The 14,083-nt window shown below is 46.6% G+C and overlaps 1 protein-coding gene across 2 annotated transcripts in view; it reads left to right on the forward strand.

The window, feature by feature from the left end:
* The window catches only part of LYN (LYN proto-oncogene, Src family tyrosine kinase), a 64,385-nt gene that overhangs the window by 40,802 nt on the left and 9,500 nt on the right, over positions 1-14,083 (forward strand). For both annotated transcript variants that reach the window (XM_039220288.1, XM_039220289.1), the window contains exons 10-11: positions 10,080-10,233; positions 12,569-12,700. In XM_039220288.1, coding sequence (XP_039076219.1) covers positions 10,080-10,233; positions 12,569-12,700 — 286 coding nt within the window. The remainder of the gene's footprint in view (positions 1-10,079; positions 10,234-12,568; positions 12,701-14,083) is intronic.

The raw sequence follows: 14,083 nt of genomic DNA on the forward strand, positions 1-14,083 counted from the left end.
TTATTGAAGTTGTTTCTCTCTGCTCCTGTATAGATGTCCTGTGATTTATGTAATCGCTGCCTTTTTAATGGACATTTATCATTCATGTTATTTTCTGGGTTTCTTTTTTTTTTCTTTTTACTGTAAGAAACAGTGTATGTGAAGAGCCTTCTCTACACATTTGTATACTTGTGCACGTGCATGTGAATGGTAAATTGTAGGTTGTTGGGGCACCTGGGTGGCTCAGTTGGTTGAAATTTCAACTTTGGCTCAGCTCACGATCTCCCAATTGATGAGTTAGAACCCCACGTTGGGCTCTCTGCTGTCAGCGCAGAGCCTGCCTTCAGATCCTCTATCCCCCCCCCCCGCCTCAAAAATAAAGAAAACATTAAAAAAACTAAAATAAAATTAATTGTGGGTTGTAGATCTACCAATAGTATGTGTACATTTTGAATTTTGATAGTTATTCCTGAAAGTCTTTTCAAAAAATGAGTGTATCTTTTGTTTCATCTCCTTGCCCAAGCTTGGTATTATTAGCATTCTCTCTATCCAATAGGTCAGATTTAGCATTCATTATTATAATTTACGTTTATTTAACATAGATGAGGTCAGGCACATTTTTCTGTGTTTATTCTTTGCAGTATATTTTTCTGGGAGCTCTTTCTTTAAACCTTTTGCTCACTGTTTCTATTAGCTCATCACCATCCATTTTAATTATTTCTAGTTACACATTAGATTTGTATTGTATATGCTGTGCTGTTTGTATGTATTGGGCTGAATATTATAGGTTTTCATTTTATTAAAAATTCTTCAGGGGCACCTGGGTGGCTCATTCGGTTGAGCGTCTGACTTCGGCTCAGGTCATGATCTCATGGTTCATGGGTTCAAGCCCCACGTCGGGCTCTGTGCTGACAGCTTGGAGCCTGGAGCCTGCTTTGGATTCTGTGTCTCCCTCTCTCTCTGCCTTCCTCCATTCATGCTGTCTCTGTCTCTCTGTCTCTCTCTCTAAAAAATAAATAAATATTTAAAAATTATTTTTAAATTATTCATAAACATGGATGTACCTTTACAATTTAATACTCTATTCCTAGGATTATATCATGATTTCCTTAACATTCCCTACATGTAGGTTAACATATGAAGAATCTCTAATTTTCTCTAATCTGAATAACAATACAAAATATTTCTGGGGACAAACCATAACTTATTTTGTTTCCTTACCATAGAATCCCTGCCCTTCCTCTGCCCAGTAGCCGGATAGCAAGATCAGAATATAACTGTCTTTGAGTCTCTTGACATTCATAGCTTGTTTTCACTGAGATTAATTTGGCTTTTTTCGTTTGTTTCAAGTTTTTATTTAAATTCTAGTTGGGATGCTCAGGTGGCTCAGTCAGTTGAGCGCCCGACTTCAACTCAGGTCATGATCTCGTGGTTTGTGGGTTCAAGCCCCGCATCGAGCTCTGTGCTGACGGCTCAGAGCCTGGAACCTGCTTTGGATTCTGTGTCCTCCTCTCTCTCTGCCCCTCCTCTGCTTGCGCTGTGTCTCTCTGTCTCTCAAAAATAAACAAACATTTAAAAAGTTTAAATTCTAGTTAGTTAGCATATAGTGTAATATTGGCTTCAGGAGTAGAATTTAGTGATCCATCACTTGCATATAAGACCCAGTGGCATTTAGTAGAGTGAATTGTTTCTCAGTTTGAGGTGTCTGGGGGAATATCTGGGTCGGTTCACATCCCACCTTCCAGGAAATCGATATTCAAGCTCAGGAAAAAAGAGCCATTGGTTTTCTCATTTCCTCCCTCAGTGGAATAAGTTGTGAACTATTTGCTTTCTTCTCTTTTCAAAGTGCTAAGCAAGAGCCTGGCTCCTTAGCCTCAGGTCAAGGAGTAGTTCATCTCGGTCACAGTAGTGCCAGGGAAATTGATGTCGAACAGGAGACAGTAAGTGAAGGAGTTTTCTGATCCCTCAGTGTGGTTAATTCACCGCCTCGTCCTGAGTGTACAGAACTGGTGGCAACGGGGGTTGGATCTTTACCCTCTCGGGCAGCTGGGATAAGGGAGCCAGCTAGTCACACTGAGTCTGGAATTTCGCTTCTGCCAAGGCGGCTGACAACCACTCGGCCCAGAGGGAGCCGGCCAGCCGAGAGCTGCCAGCCGGCGTGCCTGAGACCTGCTTGTGCGCTGTGTGCTCTTCCTGCTACTGTCCCTGGGCTCCACGGGGACAGCTCCACTGTTTGTCATTTCACCATTAGGAGCCAAATCTGGATTTTGGTCTATAATTAATAGTAGTCGTAATAGTAGTAGTAGTAGTAGTAGTAATAGTAGTAGTAGCAGCAGCAACAGTAACGAGAGTCATAATCTTACACTGAACATCTTTCCATTCTCCTTTCAATCTCGTCTGGACTTTACCCGGGCGAAACTAGTATCGGCACCGTTTTTGCAAAGTGGGAAACTTGAGGCTCAGCCCCATTTTGTGTAAACTCAAACTGAGTCATTCTGAAGTTTATGACGCATAGTCACAACTGTCCAACTACGACCCAAGGCATCATCATCGGTAAATCCCTCTATCTCCTGCCAACCCCTAGTTGGGTGTCCCCATCGTGGCCGGGTTTATCTGCGGCTGGGTTGAGGAAAGGGAAGGAGTGACACGGGAGGAGCTCTGACTGCTTCCCAGTTTGGTTTGGTCCCACCCGGGTGTGCAGGGGCGTGCCCATCTGATACATGAGCTGCACCTTGATGAGTAAGCTGCCCCCGCAGGCCGGTGGGTGACAAGTGCTGTGCTGGCTGCCGTCCCTGGGGCAGAAAGCCTTTGCTGGGCTCTGGTCCTGCTTTCCTACAGTGGGAGGCTTCCAGTGTAGCTGGCGGGTGTGTGTGTGTGTGTGTGTGTGTGTGTGTGTGTGTAATATACATAAAACTTACCAGGTTTAAGTGCACAGCTCAGTGATATTGAGTACATTCATGGTGCTGTGCGATCATTACTACCGTCTACCTGCACAACTTTTGTCATCCTGCAAAAATAAAACTCTGTGCCCATTAAACAACTCCCCATTCTCCCTCCCGCTGGCCTTTTGCAACTGCCATTTTCGTTTCTGTCTCTGAATTTGACTACTTTCAGTCCATAGTAGATGAGTGGAATCAACAGTATTTACCCTTTCATGACGGGCTCAGTTGACTTTAACATAATGTCTTCAGGGTTCACCCATGGTGTGGCGTGTGTCAAAACGTCACTCCTTCTTAAGGCTAAATAGTCCATTGTATGTACAGATCACACTTTGTTTATCCACTCACTCATTCGTGGACACGTAGGTTGCTTCCACCATTTGACTGTAGTGAATAATGCTGCTGGGAATAGGGGTGTATGCATATCCATTAGATATGGTGCAAGTATTTGTCTTTAACACCCAGAAGTGAAATTGATGGATCACAGGGCCTCCATGTTTGTGTGGTAATGATTTTAGGTATATGGTTGTACCATTTTATACTTCCACCAGCAGCGCACAAGGCTTCCAGATTTCTCCACATCCTCACCAACACTTGTTCTTTTCTGTTTTGGGGGGTTTGTTTTTGTTTTTGTTTTGTTTTGTTTTGTTTTTTGTCTACGGCCGTACCACCCTGAATGCGCCCAATCTCGTCTGTTTTGTTATTGTTGTTTGGAGTGGTTTTTTTTTTTTTCTGTCCATCTTTATAATAGCCATCCTAACAGGTGGGAAGTCATCTAATAAGTTTCACAAGAAAACATCTATGAGAATTTAGTTGACAGATTTGTCTTCCTATTTTGCTAAAGAAGGTGAATCTCCTGCATGGACACTTCCTGATTTGAATATGATTATTCAACGAAACATGTATCTATTGAAATCTGTCTCCCTGAAACATCATTGCATGCTGTTGGGCTGATTAAATTTTGACCAGTCCCAGGAACCTTCCGAGCCCTAAGTTTGCACATGCCAAAACGCCCTCATCAAAGAGCTCCGATGGTAGTCCGACAGACTGTAAACTTGAACTTTTTAAATTATCTAGTTGTTTTCATTTTACTTCTCTTTTCCCTCCTTTTACCTGCTTGTGAGCAGTCCACTATTTGCACCTCTTGGGAAAGGAAGACGCCAGTCTGGATGACTGGTTAAGAGCTCAGGTGGTGGGACCTGCCCACGTTGGATTAAAATCCAAGTTTATCCAGGAAAAAATGACCTTCTCCAAGATTCAGCTTCTTATCTTTACCATGAATATCGCCCACCTCGTGGGCTTGTTTTAAGGAGTATAAATGCTTATTAGCCAGATACTCGGGCAGCGTAAGCAGTCCGTACCTGTTATCTATAATCATCACCGTCACGGCCATTATCAAAGGAAAAGACTTTACCATTTCTTAGCAGTGTTGCTTGAAAGAGAAGAATAAAGAACTTTATAATAACCCAATAAAGCTAAAACAAAATTTCTAAGAAATTTTGACCCAAACCGAGCAAGGAATGAGCTTTGGACTCCATCCCTTCCTCTATCCAAACGACAGATTAAAGACTGTAGGAATCCAGTATGGAAAGGTCAAGGAATATTAATGGAGAAGTGTTTTTATAAAAGTATCAAGTGTTATCAGACACCTGCTGCCATGTTTGGAGACCAGAGGAGAGAGATGCGTTCTCACTTAAGCTTCCTCCTGTTGTCTTTATGGTCTATTTTTCTTCTGTCATTAAATGATCTTTAGGTCAGTTGGGATTAGTTCTAGCAGCTCCCTGTTATATGGACCCTTAGGTTTTACCCATTTGCTCCCCATTTGTCCCATGCCAGCTTATTAATACAGTCATCATCCTCATTTTACGGGCTCCCTAGGGCTTTTGAAAGCAATTAATTATTTGAATTCTATTTTTCTCAAGTGTAGGAAGGAAACACCTCTCTAAAGAGTGGATTTACCAATGTCTAACGGGACAGGTAAAGCATAAGGAAACCAGATCTTCTCTTCTCTCCTGCCTCTGGGCACTTTTCTTGCTTAATTTCTCTCATTGCTGGTCTAGATGACAGATGGTTTCCAGCCGGCCAATTCTCAGACAGGTTGTATTTTCAGTTCCAGTTTCTCATTTAGGCTGGAATTTCCTGGGGCAGGTTTTAGCTTTGCTTGAGAGATCACACTGAGTCCCTCAATTAGGCTCCTTCCATTCCTTTGTTCCCTCCTCATCGGATTCAAATGCGGGCTTCTTCTCATTAAAATAAAAAATGATTCACTGAGCCAGAGAGCTTGTAACTTGCCAATTTCTCAGGAAAGTGATAGTGATTAGGACGAATGGAACACAAATGGAACCCCAGAGCAAGACTTGCAGAGCAAGGCCACCCCCACAAACCTTTTGTTATCTGTCCAAAGCATCGCTCCGATTCTCTGCTGAAAGCAGCCCAGTGTGTGTGCCCAGCAGACCATCCATTGAGCCCAGGCCTGGGAAGGCCCACCGAAGGCGCAGAGCCTGTGACGGGGAGGGAGCCCCCTGGGGGGGGGGGGCGCAAGTACTGTGTGGGTGCTGGGTTGATAGGCTTCTGATGGGGCTTCTAAGAGAAACAGGAGAAGATGAGTGACCTCTGGGGTCATGGCTACCAAAGAAGGTCGCTGATAAGGATTATTTGAGCTCCGTTTTGGTATGTAAAAACATAATTGAGATTTTTTCCCCCCTCCAGAGTCGTAGTCCCCATAAAATAAGCCCATCTGATATGGAGCCAGAGGCTGTAGTCGTGAGGTGTTTCCTGCCCCAAGCAGAACTGTGCTGAGAGCCCCGAGTTGGCCACTGACAACTCACTTCGCCATAAATGCATTTGATGATGGAGGGCCATGGGTCACTGAGAGGGCAGGAGCCATATTGCCTTCCTCAGGGCAGCCCAGGCAGGGGTGAGGGAAGAGGGTCTGCTGAGCCGCCTGCAGTGTTCACTCCTCATTTGGGGAAAAGAAGCACAAACTCTCTACCTAAATGTTAATGTTAGACAAGAATTTAAAAACGAGTAAGCTCAGCTCAAAATGCGTCTGAAAAGTTTGGTGTGATTTCCAACCTGTACCCTGGAAAAAAAACATATTTGCAAAGTAAATAGGACTCTAGATTTTGTGTTCCGTCCCCACTTTGCATACGTGTGTATACGTGCTTGTGTGCAGTAGAGAATGATGGACAGAGAGAGCAGAGGCCGTAAGCGTTCTGAAAACTCGCCGTATGCTTGTGTTGTGTTTGTGTGTGTACGCGTCCATCTGTAACATCACATCTGTAGACGTGGCTATTCCAGAACAGACACACGTTGACCGCAGTGCCCTGTAGAGGGTGCCCGTAAGGACCCTGTGAGATGCTGGGTGAGGATCTGAAACCCACTCCCAATCCAGCTCACCCGCCAACCAACACAGCCAGGTCACCTACCCTTGTGAGACATGGCGCCTTCTGATTCGCTGTGGGCCAGGGAGGGTACTGGTTGGGAGGGTTGACTCTTTCTTTTTCACACCAGCAGCAAAACAGGCAGGCCGGTGTGTTTGGGGTCAGAGCATTTGATAACACCTTCTTTCTCTGGTTGCATATGTATTTTTAGCCCCTTCGCTTCTGCCATGTTTGAAAGCTGATCGGCAGACACCTGGTGGCCAATTTCTTTCCTTCTAGCAGCACATTCGAAGGGCCTCTGAAAAACTTGCTTGGCATGGGACTGATTTAGCACCTTCCCCTGAACTCGGAAACTGCATTTTTAATATCGCACCTGCGCCTAGAACTTTCACCAGGTACTAGAAGCCTGGCATTTCACCAGAGCCCATCTGGGTTACTGGCCCAGGCTGGAATCCCAGGGCGTCACCATCTTACTTAGTGATTCCTCTCTGCCCCTCCCAGGAGAGCAGAGCACGACACAGGCCTGCGCACTCACACCCCAAAGGAGAAACGTCACCATCCTATATTTCCATTGAAGGTACAAAAAGAGGAACCAAGAAGTGTACATTTGTCATGCGATTTGAGCCGAAGAACATGAGAAATGCAAAGCACAGTCAAACCTAAATCAGTTAGCTTAAAACCAGGAGCATGAAAACATTGCTAACATTATCTTCTTACGTGACTGTTCTCATTTTAGATAATGGGGGTGCTTTTTATTTCAAATTTCCAGTGGCTTCACACCCAGATGCTCTACTACAGAGTTGGGAATTGGTTACTTGCTTTAGCCTCAACAGGCGGTTTGCAGAATTGAGGTCTCCTCGTGTTTGTACATCTGCGGGCGTGGTGTTGCGAGGCTGCCGTGGTCCAGGATGAAGAGAATCTCTTCATCTGTTTTCAAACCTAAAGATCAAATCAGAGGCGCCGGGGTGGCTCAGTCGGTTAAGCGACCAACTTTGGCTCAGGTCCATGATCTCACAGTTTGTGAGTTGGAGCCCCGCGTCGGGCTCTGTGCTGACAGCTCAGAGCCTGGAGCCTGCTTCGGATTCTGTGTCTCCCTCTCTCTCTGCCCCTCCCCTACTTGTGCTCTGTCTCTCTCTGTCTCTCAAAACTAAATAAACATTAAATTTTTTTTTAAAAAAATAGCTTACGTAAAAGCAGATGATCTGGTATCGTACATGTTTCTGCAACTTTAATGTGCATGCAAGTCACCCAGAGATCTTGCTCCAATTCAGATTCTAAATGAAGAAATCAGGATCAGAATCCAAAATGCCACGCTTCTGACTCGTTCCCAGATGATGTTAAGGCCACCCCTGGCCTGAGGGCCTCGAGTGGTTCCCCACCAGGACTGCATACTGGTATCTCCTGGGGAGGCCCCACTCCTATAGATTCAGGCTTAACTGGTTGAGGGTGAGGCCTAGGTAGTGGTAGTACTTAAAAATTTTCTTAATGTTTATTTTTGAGAGAGACAGAGACAGAATGTGAGCAGGGGAGGGTCAGAGAGAGAGGGAGACACAGCATCCGATGCAGGCTCCAGGCTCTGAGCTGTCAGCACAGAGCCTGATGGACGTGGGGCTCAAACTCACAAACCGCGAGATCATGACCTACACCGAAGTCAGAAGCTTAACTGACTGAGCCACCCAGACGCCCCTAGGGGCACAGCCAAAGTTAAGAAATACTAGCCCAGGGGCACCTGGGTGGCTCAGTCACTTGAGCGGTGGCTTCGGCTCAGGTCATGATACCCCAGCGTGTGGGATCGAGCCCCACATCGGGCTCACTGCTATCAGCTCAGGGCCTGCTTCAGATCCTCTGCCGCCCTCTCTCTGCCCCTCCCCTGCTCATGCACACTCTCTCTCTTCCTTCCTAACTTCCTTCCCTCCTCACTTCCTTCCTTCCTTCCTTCATTCCTTCCTTCTGTCCATCCTTGATCCTTGATTCCTTCCTTCCTTCCCGATCCTTATCTTTAGAATTTCATAATATTATCCCCTAAATGTCTCATGTGGATTTCCTTAAAAAACAAGTTTTCTAGTAAGTCACGAGTCACAGTTTTACCTCCCTGACTTTATGGTTTTATTTAAATCTTTGCTTCTTTCCTGCCAGAGTGCTCTGTTGTCCGGGTGCATCTCTCTGGCCATTGTGGACCCACAGTGCAGGGAGAGCTTGGGGAACCGGTTCTGTGGGCTGTTGATTAACCTGACAGCAGGGGGGTTGCTGACCTAGGGGCAGACACCCTGTTCTTTTTTTTTTTTTTTTTTATAGTTTATTGTCAAGTTGGTTTACATATAACAGACGCATAGACCAATGGAATAGAATAGAGAACTCAGAATTGGACCCACAAATGCATGGCCAACTAATCTTTGACAGAGCAGGAAAGAATATCCAATGGAAAAAAGACAGCCTCTTTAACAGATGGTGCTGGGAGAGCTGGACAGCAATGGGCAGAAGAATGAAACTAGATCATTTTCTCACCACCATACCCAAAAATAAACTCAAAATGGATAAGGACCTGAATGTGAGAGAGGAAACCATCAAAACCCTAGAAGAGAAAGCAGGAAACAGCCTCCTTGACCTCCACCGCAGCCATTTCTCATTTGACACATCCCCCCAAAGACCAGGAAATTGAGGACACCCTGTTCTTGACACCCTGGTAGTCTACCTGTATGTGTCCAGCCCTTCATCCTGCTCTGTTTTCTCATCTCAAACACTGGAATAATGACATCCCTGTGTCTAGGAGCAAGAATTTAGTGGGGGGAGGGGTCTTAAAAAGATCCCCCACACATTAGGAAATGTCAAGACACGCAGCTCTGTCAAAACTCACGTTGAGATGCGATCAGTGTTGGTGAGGTTTCAGGGCTGGTGGTGGGGTTCAGAGCTGGTGGCCAAGAAAGAATTCTTGAAGACAGTTTTGTTGCGAAAAGGTGAATTTATTATAACCCCGAGACAGGACCCATGGGCAGGAAGAGCTGCCCAGGGCCGTGCAGAGTGACCCCTTATATACTGTGGAATTGGGTGAGGTAAAGTCAAGAGAAAGTTTCTTAAAGGGATTTCCATACACTAAAGAGGACTGATGGATGACTGGAGACCTGGCTGTTGTCAGCTAAGGTTGTTTTTCTATCTAGCAACGCATTAGCATTGAGAGATTAGGCTATTGATGAGATATTTGCAAACCGATGGAGCTGGCTGTCAGTTTAACCCTTTGTTTCTCTTCTTTCCTTTGTTCTTGGGCAGCCGGGAGTGCCTGAGGATTGTCACACACATCCCACCTGGGAGAGGGGTGGACCCTCACCTTGCCTTATGGTCCCTTATCAATTATCATTGGAGATTTGGGGTGGGGGCAGTCCTTTTAGAAGGGACTCAAAATAGCCACTGTAATTTTCCACTGTATTTATCTGTTTATTTATGTGAGAGAGAGAGACAGAGACAGAGAGTGAGCAGGGGAGAGGCAGAGAGAGACAGAGAGAGACAGAGAATCCCAAGCAGGCTCTGTACTGTCAGCACAGAGTCCAACGCAGGGCTTGAACTCACAAGTTGTGAGATCCTGACCTGAGCCCAAGCCTAGAGTCGGGCTCTTAACTGACTGAGGCTCCCAGGCGCCCCCTTCCCACTGTTTTCAAGTTTTGAATGATCAGAATAATATACATGAAAGGATTCCAGGAATGTGTAAGGTTTTTTTGGTTTTCCTTGATGGTCCTCAGTGATAGGTTACCCTACGTGGAAAGTGAGAGCCCTTTTCTGTTTTCAGATAGCAGAGGGAATGGCGTACATCGAGAGGAAGAACTACATTCACCGAGACCTGCGAGCAGCAAACGTTCTGGTCTCTGAGTCACTGATGTGCAAAATTGCGGATTTTGGGCTTGCTCGTGTGATCGAGGATAATGAGTATACGGCAAGGGAAGGTAAGCTCCTCACTGGCTTCAGCCACTTTGGTATTTAGTTTTATTTTGTGTGTGTGTGTGTGTGTGTGTGTGTGTGTGTCTGTCTGTCTGTCTGTCTGTCTCTCTCTTAACAGAGCAATTACAATAGTCATCATTTTAAAAAGAGAACTCCCGGGGCTCCTGGGTGGCTCAGTTGGTTAAGTGTCTGACTTCAGGTTAGGTCATGATCTCACAGATTGTGGGTTCGAGCCTCGTGTAGGGCTCTGTGCTGACAGCTCAGAGCCTGGAGCCTGGTTCGGGTTCCGTGTTTCCCTCTCTCTCTGCCCCTCCCCTGCTCACGCTCTGTCTCTCTCTCTCTGTCTCTCAAAAAACGAATAAACGTTAAAAAAAAAAAAGAGAACTCCTTTGGTAAAATGTTCACAGTGTACTGTTGTTTCTGTTTGTGAGTCTATTGTAATAATTGTTTTTAAAATTACTCTCCTGATTAACTCCACACATTGTGTATAAGGTTTATAAACATTGTCATTTGTATTTCAACTAAGCAAAGGAAAAGAAAAAGAGACTTGGCAAGTGTGAAGTTCTTTGTTGTATTTGTGTATTAAAGCTCTTTTCCCAAACAAGGAAGCACACTGTACCTCACTATAGGGAAAACATTCGTGACAATAATTTTGTTTCCTGTATTCTGGTCTTTTGATTGCCGATTAAAACCTGGAAATTCTCCCACACAGAGAAGCAAATGTAATGCTGCAAAAATACACCCCTGTATCTAGCCATGTTCCGTATTCCGTATTCTACACTTACTACAACGCACAGAGAAATGTCAGCCCCCCGGTCGCTGGCACGTGGCTCTGTCTGGGGCTGCGCTCATCTCTCCGTGTCATGTAAGGTCTGAGGACCCTGATGGCCTCACTCATGAAAGTTCAGTGCGTTTTTTTGCCAAGCCGGGCACTCTCTTGACATTCCTAAAACTTACTAAACAGGAGTTATTTTCCTGTAAGCACACGCATGCCGTTTCTCGAAGATGTCCACTGGATTTACAAATCCAGCATTGACAACAGTATCTCTTGTGTCCGTCATGGCTCAGGTGGCTCCCCGCTTAGGTTGGGTGACAACTTGTCCTCACCGAAAAGGCAGGAGATGCAATAAGCCATGTTGTTGCTATATTATCATTACCGTCCCCACCATCCAGGTCAGGCCACAGGGAGGGTCGGCAGCCCTAAGGGCTCCTAGTAAGTGGGAGAGCCAAGCATCGAACCCACGGAGGCCGCCTCAGAGTACAGCAGCCGGAGCGTATTGAGCTGGTTTTGCTGAGTTTGACAATGCTGGTGCCTCACAGAAAGAGCTAACTGTGCTTGCCTGAGACGGTGGCTTAGCGCAGAGAACCTGGGCTCTAGAATTCAATAGTAGCCGTTTCAGGGCAACAGTAACGTTTGCCCTGTGCCAGGCGTGCAGATCAGCCCAGTTGACTGGCACCAATGCCGGGGAGGTTCTGTCTCCTCCGTTCATGGGTGGACGTGCCAAGGAGACCTAACGCAGTGAGTGGCTTACCAGGTCACACCAAGTCGGAAACGGGAGACCCAGCGTTCACAGCAGGGTGTGCTGTGCAGGACTGACCCCCCCCCACCAGCCACCCTGCCCCCCTCTGCCCTCGATGCCACCCAGCCCTGTGGGGGGAGAGCAGCCTGCACCTGCATGCAGTACCTAGCTTCTCCATGGGGCCATCTGCTGTCCTTATTCTTGGTCGGATTTCCCACTTGGGCTTGACGCTACAATGAATTCCAGAATCCTGGTGTCCTGCTTCTCTCTGGGCACAGCGTTCTGCTCCTCGGTTCCTAAAAGTAGTAATGTTTGCTCCGAGCAAATGAAGACAGCAGACCTTAACCTTTGGAGTGGGACCCACAATTCCGATCAGTGTGGGTGTAACGAGATTGTCCAGCAGACTGTACATGTCACAAGATAGTTCTATTCCGAGTAACGTGGTTTGGGTGGAGAGCATCAGAACAGCGAAGATACACTCTTTAGAGGCCGGGGTCAAGGGACAAACATGAGTGAAGAATAAATGCCTTTACGTTCCGTGTCACGTTCTTTTGTTTAAAGAGGGCTCCTTATGACATCTCTGGGAGGGTGCACAAGGGACTTTGCTTCTCACTGGGGGGTGCCCAAAAGGGACACAGGAGGGGGGGGACTATTTTCAGTATAATGTTTTCTACTATCTGTTTTGTACTGTGCGCGTGCATTATCTACTGAAAACAAATCATTAAAATCTTCCCCCAGAGAAGGAAAGTATGAGGGCTGCCTGCCGGTGACTTCTTTGTTTCAGCCCAGAGGCCCAAGTGACACAAGTCTTCTCCCGTAGGTGCCAAATTCCCCATTAAGTGGACCGCTCCGGAAGCCATCAACTTCGGGTGTTTCACGATTAAGTCTGATGTGTGGTCCTTCGGAATTCTTCTGTATGAGATCGTCACCTACGGGAAAATTCCCTACCCAGGTATCGTTTACTTACCTATTTCCATTCAAGTAATTGGCATGAGAAAAGAAGCCAAATGGTGGGAGGCATAAAAAACTAAGCCCAGATCCAGAACTTCAAAATAGCCCTTTGTGCTAGAACTTGACTGTGACTGTCTGCAGTGGAAAGGGTTCTAAAACAGGCTTCGACGCTTCTCTGCCTTCTTATTTGATTGAATGCATACTCCTTTTTTTAAAAAATTTTTAACATTCTATTTTATTTCTTGAGAGAGAGAGAGACAAAGCACGAGTGGGGGAAGGGCAGAGAGAGAGAGGGGACACAGAATCCAAAGCAGCTCCAGGCTCTGAGCTGTCAGCACAGAGCTGGACATGGGGCTCGAACGCATGAATGAGAGATCATGACCTGAGCCAGAGTCAGACACTCAACCAACTGAGCCACCCCGGCACAGCTTCCCTTTGTTTTTCTAATTAATCCCATCACTTGATGCCTGGCACCATCATAGGTGCTGCTGATCTGAGGATGGACTGGAAGCTTAGACACAGGCCCCCCCGCCCCACCTCCCCCGCTCCCCTCCCCAACTCCATCCGGCCGTGTGCCTGACAGAGGAGGAAGCAGACAAAACAGTGAGGATTTACAGTGTTTTTTGGATAGTTTGGAAACAGAGATTATATTGGGTAAAGTACTTTGGAGTCTCTGCCTCCATCTCAGGAAAGAACCGCCTCTGCTTCTCAGTGGAAGAAATTTCCAGTCTGTAACTTGCACCCATTCAGTGTCTCTAGCTTCCTAACACCTGAAGCTCTCGCAGCCAGACTGGGCCAGCCCGTCCTTTTCCCGGTCCCGCGCCCAAATGTGCAGGAAGAAGGATTTCTCCCAAAGCCTCCACATCCCTGTCACTGTTTGGCTTTTTACGGAATCGATGATATGATGAACTTAAAGTTAAACCTTTAATGTTTAAATCATTCCCTCGTTCAAAAAATATCGGAGGGTGCCGGGCACCCTCGAGGTGCCCGGATGCGGCGGTCATGCCCCTGCGTCTGAGAGCTGATATCCTAGCAGGAAGAGACTGGTAAGGGTCAACGAGGCGACAGACTGTCAGAGGGCACAGTGCGCTACAGAGTGGTTTACAGATGACGGGGCTGGGGGTAGGGGTGCAGGGGCAGCTGTGTGCTGTGACCCTGGTGGCAACAGGGACTCAGACATTTGAGGAGGGGCCACAGGGGAAACAGCCACTGTATGACGTCCTGAGGCCCCGTGGTTTGGGTCCCAGTGAGTATTTGGTGGATGAATGAATAAATGACGTGCCTAACCTGTTCAGCAGCTAGATAGACACGTGTGGATGAGAAGAACGTGTGGACAGGGTAGCACCGTGGCCTTGGCGCTCCGAGTCACCCTCAGTGCTGTTTC

Source organism: Hyaena hyaena, unplaced genomic scaffold, assembly GCF_003009895.1.
Source record: "Hyaena hyaena isolate Hyena2069 unplaced genomic scaffold, ASM300989v1 scaffold_876, whole genome shotgun sequence".
NCBI lineage: Eukaryota > Metazoa > Chordata > Mammalia > Carnivora > Hyaenidae > Hyaena > Hyaena hyaena.